The following is a 12,205-nucleotide window of genomic DNA, read 5'->3' as shown; positions in this document are numbered from 1 at the left end:
TAGGCCATGTTTGTGTTTTCTTGTGAAATGATGACTGTATCTGATTGTAAGTGAAGGAAAGATAAACGAAATGAAAAATGTTTTAAAAAGGAAAAGAAAAATTCTAGGACAAAATTTTCCTCCATCTATAGAGGACGGTTAACCCACCAGCCTAGGGTTAATCATAATTGTTTAACTTATCTAAAACTCTTATTATAATTTTTATTTGTATTATTTATTTTACTTTTTAAAATAAAATAAAATTTAATAATCTAGATTTTGATAATTTTTTAGTCAATTACACAATCACGTGAAGTAATTTTACAAAAACTGTTTTATATTAGTATTAATTTTATTTTATTTCTATCATCTTCATTTTCCTTGCAACCAATCAGACGAAACCAATAGGGAATATTTTTACGTAAAGCAAGTATTATCTACAAAATGTTGAGACCGAGTTTCTCTTCACTATGAACATCGATTCCATCGGATAACAATAGGGGGTGAGAGTTTGTTAATGGTCATATCACCAGTGGTGTGAAGATTCTTCCTACACTTAATGGTGAAGGAAAACTTCTTTACCAAAAAAAAATTGGTGAAGCAAAACTTTCATCAAACGGTTATACCCTTTTTATATCAATGGGAACGAAGATTAGTTGCGAAAGTCCTTGAGATGAATCGACAAACATCTATATCAAGTAGAAAATGACTTATCATGAATGTCTATCAGTGAGATCATTTTCCATATTCCAATTGTCTTGACTCCTTTTTTTTTTTTTTTTTTTTTTTTTTTTTTTTATCAAAAACAGATTCTCATTAAAAAAATGTTATTCACTATTTACAGAGTAGAGAGGTCCAAAAATTTGTGGTGACTCCATGCATATTCTCTTTGTTAGGTGTGGGACTCTGTCATCTTTTTCATTTACTAATAGGAATCATAAGGGAAGGAAAAGCTGTCCGCTTTACCCATCCCCCATTCCTCCCCTTTTTTTTTTTAGTGAAAGTTTTTGCTACATTTGGGTCCCTATAAATGTTCTTCTTGTCAATGTAGAATACTTGAAAAGTGAGTGGATTAGCTTTCAATTATAAGACTTCCACACAAGGAAACAACTTTTCCACTTGCATTTTTTTATAAGGGGAAGGGTAAATGGAATCCATTTATCAAATTATAAAAAGATACTTGTAAACACAAAACGCCCTCCATTTCCTTCGTGAATTACCTTTTTTGCGTGTGATGAGACTCAAGAACTAACTGTCGATACAAATCTGGACTTGGGTCCTCTGTAGTACGACACAGTGTGTAGCGCAGCAGATCCAACAGGTTGCAATGCTTAGACACGCAGCCCAACACCCCATCAATGTGTTGAGCTGTGTACCCAAGTATTGCAAGCCGTCGGATGATGCACTATACACTGTGTCACGCTACGGAGGAGCTCTACTCTCCCTCTCTCTGCCTTAGTGTTGAATTTTTTAGATTAATTGGGAATTGATAGGATGTGCATTATCGTAAAATATTTCAAACTGCCAACCTTTAAAAGAAAAAGCAAGATAACATGTTGACTTCATTTTATCTTAAAATAATAAAGGTAAAGAGAACGTTATCTGATCGTGTGAGGTGCACGGACCTTGTGCCTAGATACATGGTTATGCAAAAAGATCGATGCGCCACCAAGGATTTTTGGCTTTTCTGCCTTTCCATGGGGGCATGATAGTCATTTTGCATGACCATGTGTTTGGGCACAGAGGCCGCACGTGACTAGGTAGTGTTCTTTCTCTCAATAAAAAATTAGTAAATAATTAACAAATATCATCATTGAGTAGATAAGTTAATTTTATTTTGAAAAAGATTTAAATTATTACCCAGATTTCCCTTTTCTACCTAATAACACAATTGGTATCAAATCCTTTCTATTAATATATTGTTTACATTTTGCAGTTACGGATTACGGAATAAATTTTTAACCAAAGTGGCATATTGAGAAGTTGTAACCTTCTTTTGTTTGTCCCTTGTTTTATTTCAAAATGTTCTTTAAGTAATGGTAAAAATAAGATTTTGAAGATAATTTGGAATTGACTTATCATTTATGTCATTCTCCTTTTTTTTTTTTTTGATTAAGATATGTCATTCTCATTTGAATACATAGCCTTTGAGAAAACAAAATTTCAGCAGATATTTGTAATTAGCGAGGGTTAAATGACTTGATTTGGTATGTTTTCTATTTTCAATTTCATGGGGGTGAATTCTATTATGAAAGTTGTTTGGTTCGATTTTTTCATCTTATTTTCATGAAATAGGAATCAAATTTTAATTTTAAAAATTGAAATTGCACCCTTGTTCTTTAATGAAAACATGGATAATTCGATGGGTAAAGCAATAATTTTATGTTAAAAATAAAAATATCGGCTTTCTTCTTTTCCTATGGTCTCAATACCATGCATCCTAATCCCGCTTCACCCTTGCCAATGCCACCACCTTCTCTCAAAGAAATAGAAAAAATCTATTCTTTGAAATTGAATTACTTTATAAAATATTTTAAATTAATGCAACCAAATAATTTCAATTTTTTTTACCAAAAATCTATTTAATATTAGGGAAAAGGAATGCCACCCAAATGCGAAATGATTGGTACACCCCTGCCTTTCCATGGAGGTGGGCAGGTCATTTCATGCCCGACTGTATCTAGACGCAGGTACACGCTTAAACGCACAACCAGATGGCAACCTTTCTCCCTTATTATTATTTTATTCCAAATCAAGAATCTATTTGTTAATTATTCAATAAAAATCAATCCGATTTGAAATAAAAATCATACCGAATAAGGGTGTAAAATACAGATGAAAACCAGGGCAATTTCGTCTGACAGAGACAGGCCCAGGAGCACAATTGAATCGACCGGCCATAAAGCGGCAAAGTGTCAAATTTGAAACACGTGTTCTGAAAGCGGATACGCTTCGTAAATAACAAGCAACGTGACACTTGTCAGGTAGCTTTTGCAACGTGTCCCTCATTCGTCAATTCCTCCGCCTCTTTATCCAACCCCTACTTCTCGCCAGAAAACGCCAATCATTCTTCATTTCGACCTCTCCGTCCCCTGCCCTTGCCAGTCCCGAATTGCGAAAAAGACTCTCTCTCTCTTGCCGTTTTGCCCCTTGGCAGTTCCCTTGTTTGATCGATCAGAGAGTTTCCCTCGTATTTCACTCTCTCTCTCTCTCTCTCTCCTCTTCATTGTCCGTCCGTCCGTCCTCTAATGGCTGCCGCTGCTACTTCTTCTCGGTCCGTAGAACCACTGGCCGTCGGGAGAGTAATCGGAGACGTTCTCGACATGTTCTCCCCTACCATTGAATTCACAGTCCATTACGGATCGAAACAAGTCGCTAACGGCTGTGAAATCAAACCTTCTGCTACACCTAACAAACCTAAAGTTCAGCTCTCTGGTTCTCGCCTCTCCAACAATCTATATACTCTTGTAAGCCTCCCCTTCAACTCTTCCTTCTTTTTATTGGGTTTCTGCAATAAAATAAGTCAAATTCTTCGTTGAGAGAAAATGCTTAGGGGACCACTCTCTGGAAAACCCTAAAAAATTGTCTGGTCTTCTTTACTTTTATAATTGTTTATGTCTTCAGGTTATGACAGATCCTGATGCTCCAAGCCCCAGTGAGCCAAGTATGAGAGAATGGCTTCATTGGTAATTTACTAATTTCATTTCATCTTTTTCTTTTCTATCTTAACCTAGCAGATCCATTAAAAGGAATTTTTTGGCTTGAGGTCTGTATGGTTCTGTAACAATCGCAGGATCGTGGTGGATATTCCGGAAGGATTGGATGCTTCGAAAGGTTACTTTAATTTCTCTGTTCATGTGATTCATATGTTACAAATCTTAAAATGACAAGTGTTTTATGTTTTAAATCAATTGAGAAATTCCCAAAAAAATGTCTGACGTGTATTGAGAGTAGGTGAAAATTAATTTAACCGGGAGTTGCAGGGAAAGAGATAGTACCGTACATGGGACCAAAGCCACCGACCGGCATCCACCGGTACGTGTTCGCGTTGTTTCAGCAGAGAGGACCTATGGCAAGGGAGATTCGATCGCCAGATGCCCGCTGTAATTTCAGTACTCGCAATTTCGCCGCTCAGGGCGGCCTTGGCCTTCCCGTCGCCGCCGTCTATTTCAACGCCCAGAAAGAACCGGCTGCCAGGAGACGCTGACCAGTGATTAGTGACCTACCAGACTTATTATTGAAGTAATTAATTCCTCTCTTGTATTGTATTATATGTTAATTTATGTGGATTTACCTCCTCCATCTCTCCCCTTTCTTTGCTTTTAAACTTTGAGATGATTTGAAGTTGTTTGATACACATTTTTGCCATTTGTCCAAGTATGAACAACGATAACTGTCACAGAAATGGTCTTATCATCTGAAATTTAATATTGTCACAGTTATCGATTAGCATTTAACAGTAGAAGGCAAGATTCCAATTAAGCTGGGTCTCTTCTTTCAACTGTTTTTTGAAAACTGAAACCGAAATAGGAAGTCTGTACCCTTTTTTTTTTTTTTTTTCTGTACTCACTCTGCAAGCACACCTGAAAATGGAAACCATCTAATGGTTATCCGATGTGTTGCAGTGAGACCCAGTAAAATGAAAATATATAAAAATGAGTACCTAGTTCCCAACTTGAGAAGCTTCGTGCCCGCTTGGTAATCTTACGGGTGTTTCTATTTTGGTTATATGCTGAGAAATAGCAAAATAATTTTTTCATTTTCTGCGCTGAGAAACCGTTTTGGACCCGTTTGGTAAACCTGTTATTGAAAATCAGCAAAATCCTTTTTTAAAATTAAAAAAAAAAAAATTAATAATAGGATATGTTTGGCACACTTGTTCAATTTTACAAAAGAGCATAGTGAACGAATATAAGAGTTTTTATTGGGCACACTTTTCCAATTTTCAGTCAAGAAACCATAGAACTGTCAAAAATCTTCCAGGGAGCATAAATTTTGATTTATGTTTTTCAAAAATAGTCACAAAAAACACTTTGTTATCAAGCGATTTTAGGTGTTTTTCTGTTTTGGCCTGGGAGCATAAATTTTGATTTATGTTCTCAAAAAACAATCACAAAAAATACTTTGTTATCAAGAGATTTTTAGGTGTTTTTTCATTTCTCAAAACGAAAAAACATCAGAAACTATTTTTCATAAAATTATCAGGCGGGCTCTTCATTTCCATCACTCATCAACCCTCTGCACTCACCAACTAGGGTAATTGCATATGCATTGTCGAGAACTTGTAGACTATTATGGGTTCTATTATATACTGCTCTCACATCAAATAAATTATTTTCTTTGAAATTAAAATAAGTTATTAAATCCTTTGTATTTTGGATTGGTATTTGGGAGACTTTCTTTACTTCACGGCTTGTCCCTCTTTATATTATAGTCTCCATGTATATGCGTTGCTTGTGCTTTGATGACCCACTAAAGGTCGATGATTGCATTCTCCCTACCTCGCAGCAATACATGGAATACAATAAATGAAGATTTTTGCAGCATTTTCAAATTATTCTATGAATACGACAACAAATCGAAACTGACCGAATTCCCCCCCCCCCCCCCAAATTTAATTTTTATTTTTGGACAAAGTTTTTCTCCACACGTAGAGGATGGTGCATCCATCATCCTAGGGTTCACAAACCCCTTTTAGGATTACATGGAATACAATAAATGAAGATTTTTGCAGCATTTTCAAATTATTCTTTGAATACGACAACAAATCGAAACTGACCGAATTCCCCCAACCCCCCCCCCCCCCTAAAAAATTTAATTTTTATTTTTGGACAGTTTTTCTCCACACGTAGAGGATGGTGCATCCATCATCCTAGGGTTCACAAACCCCTCTTAGGATTTTGATAGTTCACTGTTGCTTGGTGAATGAGATCCATTTATTGTGGATGGAGAGAAACTCGATCCTTTAATTTTAAAATTTCTTCTATCAAAGTTTGGCTTTCAAGCCATATATAATTCAAGTTTCCTTATGAAGGTTCACCACATCATTTTTTTTTGTAGAAGATATATCTTAGACTCTTTTAGGGTTCACAAACCCCTATGTAAGATATTATTATATTTCCTAAAATTACACTTTCATTATCTTCCAATGCCCATATGAAGCATGGTTTTAGTGCAGGGTATCGGATTAGGTATCGGTCATTTGCAAAACCGATACAATACCAATACGATATCAGAACGGATCGGTCATATCAGATAAATTTGTCCTTAATCTTCTTTAAAAAAAATGGGTTTTTTTGACTGAAACTGTTTTACCCCTTGTTTGTATCGTGTTGCCGATACAGTATCAACACAGTATTGGGATCGTTGCCCTGCAAAATCGATACAAAACTGATACAGACGATGCGATATCGGTAACCCCAAACCATGATATGAAGCCCCGTGGAAAACTCGGTCTTATATAATTTCATGGATGGAGATTTTATAGATTTTCGTTGTCTAGCTAAGGTGAAGATAGAATCACTTCAATCGCGGGATCCGACTCTCTTTACTATATGAGAAGATAATGCTCTCCTCCAATGGGTCATGGTATATTTTTCCTTAAATCGACTTTTCTCATCAAGCACTAGGTAAGGTTCAGCAGTATAGTAATCGTATATACTTTGGTTGAGACATACATTGGGCCCAAGCCCAGGCCAATGCAGATAATTGTACGTATTTGAGCTGGGCTCTAGCTTAAAAGGTTTGTCATGAAATAATGGTCACCACTATGGATTCAATCACTCACCAAGATAAGCCCAAACTGTTAGGGCACTGTCCATCTGCCGGTTTGGTTTGATCTGATTTTGATTGGATTGAACTGGATTTTTGTATTTATATGGTTAAACTGAAACCAAACCGAGGCCGAAATCGATCGGTCCCTTCAGTTTCAGATTTTACATTAGGTTTCTTATTGGGTTGGTAACCCAATAAAAGAACAAAAAAAAATCGAAATCAGACTTTGGCTGATGGTTTGGTTTTGGTTTAGCCCAATACTAAATCAAAACCAGCTCAATTCGACCAAAACCAAACCAATCCGACTGGTTAACACCTAAAGTTTACAGATCCAATAGGCCCAACTCATTCAACGTATGTTTCCCTTCTAGGTGAATCATTGGAGAAAAATTTCCCTTTCCACTATTGAATTTATGCTTTTTCACTTTCTAGATTTTAAAACTTTTCCATCGCTAATAACCATACATGGTGAAAAAATAGCACAAGGGATTAAGGGAGTCAATCGTTATGGTATCGGAAATTTGGTACGATTTTGATTCGGTATAGAAGACAGAAAGTAAACACCAAAATCATACCGTACCAATTATAAATTTTATTTTCAATACCAATACCGTATCGAGTAGTTTTTTTTTGGTATACAAAATGGTTTCTTATTCAATATGAAGTACGGTTTATTATTTGAACTAGCATCAATTATGTGTATGCTCTATGGACAGTCTTGTATGGAATACAGTTTCAACACATATCATCAATTTCTTATTCATTATGAAATAAGTTCACTTCACTTTATCTTTACACTTTCTTTGGTAAGTTGTCTTTATTCTTCGTGGTTTAACCTTATATTATTATATAGGTATAGTATATATATGTAAACACATTAAGTCAATAACACATTTAGCCTCGGTTCAATACAAAAAGTAGATAATTCAGTATGGTACGGTACGGTTTGGTACATATCAAATGATTTTGGCTTAGAAATCAACTGAGAAAGATTCTATTTTTCCATACCAAAAGCGTACCAAATCTTCTTCGATATAGTTTTATATGGTCGATTTTGGTTTCGGTTCGAAATTGACACATTTACAAGGGGTTATCTAAATGTTTTTATTTTATTTTATATAACTGACCTACAAACATTTTATCAAGTCTACAAACGAATGAAGGTGTTGTGAACTCTGCACCAACATGGAGACCTACACATAGTAGACTAGAATGTGAACAGTAGAAAAGATCGGAGCAAACTCCCAGGAGGACTCTCCAATGTTTAAGTTAGAACTTAGACCAATAGCAGGGATGCTAAAAGAGCAATAACTTGAAGAAATTTGTGTGTGGGATTGAACGCAATGTACCTTGGGTTTTACCTCCCTACTTATAGTATAGACGGTGGAGTAGTCTAATTCATAGTAAGGGATTCTAGGAAGGAAAGTGAATCCCAATAGGAGTCCTGAATGTTGGAATCGGTGATTCGATTGTGCAGTAGATTCGGATCGGGTATAAAACCTTTGCATTCAAATTTGAGATCAACCCATAACGAAACGAAACAGGAAAGAATATGTTACCGTAGAATTCCAAATGAAATTCCTCCTTCATATAATAATTCTTCCACACTCGAGCAATGGTAAGAATTGAAGATGATCAACATTTGAACCCTCAATTCAATGCAAACGATGAACACAAACTATCACTAAAAGTTTTAATCACACCACACCTAAAAAGAGAGAGAGATGGATTCGGGAAGGGGGGGGAGCCCCAAAATTCGGTCAGCTCTGATCCCCCCCCCCCCCCCCCCCCCCCTTTTTTGCATTTAAATAGCTCAACCCATTAAGGTTGATGAGAATCCCAACTCCCAATTTTCTAAACTGATTGTGAGACTTTTTAGTGAAGTTTAGAATTTGCAATCAATCTTGTTTCTAAAATAGATAGAGGAATCTAAAAGGGATTTGACATCTCTTTTAATTAGGGATGAAGATTTTATCAAATAAAATTACCATAATTAAAAGATAATCAATCTATTTTATGTTCTCAAAAATTGTCATGCATAATTTAATTTTTTAATTTGCATTTAAAGACCCTCCACTAAACAATATCTCGTGATGAACTATTGGTCATGTAATTAAATACTGTCAATCCCAATTCATCGTAGGTGTCCTTATCAAAGATTTTGTGATCATTTCCGAGTGCAAAAATGTGATCAAACATCGTTAAAATAATATAATAATATATTTGATAATAAAAAATAATAATTTTATGAGAAAAAATATCATTGGATCCAGATCCCAATCCGATTGATCACAGACTTTCTCTCTTCTTGATACTTTCCATTCAAGGGTAGTGGATTCTATGTTGAGCATCTCTTTCGTTCACAATGCACAATCACGAATTCAGCATGTTGATATAGAGTTTATGAGACATCAACCATTGGTGTGTCAAAACCCGTAACATAACATCGTAACGATAACGATCTCTCAGGTCAAAGGATCAACTAGTGACGAGTACACACCTCATCCTTATACTACAGGCAGTCATTACCAAAAAAAAAAAAAAAAAATGCAAAGACCAAATAAACAGGATGTCTAGTCCTAACCCTAGTCGAGAACAATTTTGGTTGAAAATCCATTGAACGAAGTTATAAGTCTGTAAATACATTTCATGCATTATAAAAATTAATTATTTATTCAAATCAATTCGGGGTTGATGGACATACTCCAACAATGAATGGTAGGAGATATGCGTAGATAGTCCTATTAGGAAAGGTTTCCATGTAGTCGTTTTTCTTGCCTTTTGGGGAGTCCAATCACAATATGAATGTCTTGGTTATGGGAAGTTTGGATCTTAGTGAATGACAATGGCTTTGGTCTGATCTGTGATTTGATCTTCTCTGCCACATTTCATCCATCATTGGTAGACGATTTTTTTATGCGTATCAAAAGGGTAAAGTTTTTTTTTGATATTGATGACCTACCTGGAGGATCTAAAAGCTAATCAACGTTGTAGGTATTTGTATTAGAGGCCATATCGGTCTCCGGCTATAATGATATCGATATGTCCGTATTGATTTATTATTGGTTCAAGATTAATTAGACGGAATTTTAAGAAAAGGCCATGTATTGGTCTATAGTATAGTATTGATATTATACCATCGACACTGATATGTATCGCTTGATATAATCCCTATACCTAAATCCATGAAGCTAATAACAAAAAGGGAAAAGGCTCTCTAAGCTTAAGGTGTTAACTATGCCCTATCACATGTATTATTATATTAGTTTTTTTAAATGAAAAAATAAATGTGAGAGGGTGTAGAATGCTATGCTTGCTCAGAGATCCCTCTCCATAACAAAAAAAAAAGGGAAATTTACAAAACGCCCCCTGAAAATGGGCCGATACTCAGATCACCCCCTCATATTTGAAAATACTCAAATCACCCCCTCTACACTAACGATGTTAGTCTGTTGTTAGTTATTAGTGTAAAAGGACTATTTTACCCTTGTAAATATTTCACTCTTATTTATTTTTTTCCCCTTCCCCTTGTTTATACCTACCCTTTTGATAATGTAAAATGGGTATTTTGAATTAGTACAAGCTTCTCTCTCTCAAACTTGGAATGAAGATGATCTCTGTCTTTTGATGATAAATGTGGTTTTGAGCAGACAGAAAAAAAGAACAATCCACCCCTTCTAATCCATGAATTTCTTCTTTTTTTCCCCTTTTTTTAATTTTTCAGGTTTAACTTTTCTTTTCTACTGTTATTCTTTCTCCCCTTCTTTTTTATTTGATTCCATATCTTTACTCTTCTTTTTGTTCTTCTTTTCTTTAAATCCATTACATAAATGGATGGATTTGCAGGTTTTATTTTCAGGGATACTTTCAGGTCATGAGGTTGTCAAAATAAAACCCTGTCCCTGTAGCCTTAGTTGAATCAAGTCTGCAACTTGATCTTCTTCCTCTTCTCCTCTCTTTCATTCCTTCCCCTTCAAGACCCATTTCTCCATTATTTCTGCAACTGATAATAAGAAATGTTTGATCTTTAAAGACATTGGAATTGATGTTGAAAATGATGGTTACCTTTTGCAGCTATAATTTCTTCACTCTTCATTGTTTAGGGATGTTTGGAGTCATTGCAATGAGAAAAGTTTGAGAATTAACAGCTTGAGGTGAGGTGCATTTCCGAAACTGCACAAATGAGGGATTCAAAGAACAGTGGTAGAAATGTAGAAATGGAGGTGTGATTTGAATTTGGAGTGGAGGGTATCATGGTCAAGGAAGGAACTGAAATTTTATCCAGTCTGTGGTGTGGTCCTTGTCGCCATTAACGACGACCAGTCTCCTGGAAGAAGAAGGTAAGAAACGAGATTAAAATAAAAAAGAGATTTGGCTGTGCAGGTTTTTCCCTTCAAGCTAGTTCGTTGAATCTTCACCTTTCTCCACGAGGTACGCCGACAGCGGTGGTGTTTTGTGTAGGTTCGTACAGCTCAACTCCATCCTCCTGGAAGAATAAGGTAAGAAACTGAGATTAAAAAAACAAGAGATTTGGCTGTATAGGTTTTTCCCTTTAAGCTGGTTCGTTGAATCTTCACCTTTCTCGACGAGGTACACCGACAGCAGCGGCGGTGGCAGTGCTGCGAGTAGAGTTGCAGGAAAAGGGTGGGATATTTTAGGTTGAAGATGAAGGAAGGGTAGTATTGTAAATTTACTTGTACATGTTGGGTTTTTAGATCTAAGGATAAAATAGTAATTATACTCTTCTCAAGGGTAGTTTAGAGTTTTCAAAAAAATTTAACTAGCTAACTTCATCAGTTAACTAACGGTAGGGTCTAATTTGAGTATAGGGCTCTAATGCAGGGGGTGATCTGAGTATTTTCAAATATGAGGAGGTGATCTAAGTATCGGCCCATTTTTAGGGGGTGTTTCATAAATTTCCCAAAAAAAAAACAAGCAAAATGTTTGAGATGGTCATGTTCATAGAGTATCTATGAGTGATCCCTTTAACTCTGCCATGTGGACTCATGATGTGACAATTCTAACTATCGGATATGTAGAGAATTGTTTGAATTTATCACTTGGCATTCATAAATTCTTTCATGTGTCTTTGCGATTATTGTCATGCACCTTCTTGATAGTCTAAGCATCCTTATTAGTAGTTTTATATTTTCGAAAAATTTTATTTTACCACTTGGCCAATTCCAATTAAGGTAAAACTGGACATGCAAGTAGAGTAGAGCTTTGGATATCTCTCTCTACTAAATTTCAGTTATACATGGTACAAATAGATGGGCCATTTATAAATACCTTATGGACAATCCATAAAAAATGGTGCATGAGATTCTTTACTGTTTTCTCTCCCTATTCTAATGCATGGGCCCCATTTAAGATGGTACCATTTTACGCATCACTATTAATGTGACGTTGAGATTCCCCCACACTGACAGTTGGGAACCCTCTAAAAATAAAG

General features: G+C 35.7%; 1 protein-coding gene across 1 annotated transcript; it reads left to right on the top strand.

The window, feature by feature from the left end:
* Positions 1 to 3,212: 3,212 nt before the first annotated feature.
* LOC122640420 (protein MOTHER of FT and TFL1-like) lies at positions 3,213 to 4,259 on the top strand. The gene is made up of 4 exons (XM_043833606.1): positions 3,213 to 3,446; positions 3,604 to 3,665; positions 3,773 to 3,813; positions 3,963 to 4,259. The coding sequence occupies exons 1-4, from the start codon at positions 3,228 to 3,230 to the stop codon at positions 4,184 to 4,186; spliced, it is 546 nt and encodes a 181-aa protein (XP_043689541.1). The 5' UTR covers positions 3,213 to 3,227; the 3' UTR covers positions 4,187 to 4,259.
* The last annotated feature ends 7,946 nt before the right edge of the window (positions 4,260 to 12,205 follow it).

Source organism: Telopea speciosissima, chromosome 9, assembly GCF_018873765.1.
Source record: "Telopea speciosissima isolate NSW1024214 ecotype Mountain lineage chromosome 9, Tspe_v1, whole genome shotgun sequence".
In the NCBI taxonomy this organism is placed as follows: domain Eukaryota; kingdom Viridiplantae; phylum Streptophyta; class Magnoliopsida; order Proteales; family Proteaceae; genus Telopea; species Telopea speciosissima.
This window is presented reverse-complemented; position numbering and strand designations above follow the sequence as displayed.

Excerpts from the sequence above, each read along its gene's own strand:
- LOC122640420 (XM_043833606.1), top strand. The coding sequence starts at position 3,228 with ATGGCTGCCGCTGCTACTTCTTCTCGGTCCGTAGAACCACTGGCCGTC. Across the intron at positions 3,447-3,603 it reads CCAACAATCTATATACTCTT|GTTATGACAGATCCTGATGC; the intron begins GTAAGCCTCCCC and ends TTATGTCTTCAG. Across the intron at positions 3,814-3,962 it reads AGGATTGGATGCTTCGAAAG|GGAAAGAGATAGTACCGTAC; the intron begins GTTACTTTAATT and ends CGGGAGTTGCAG.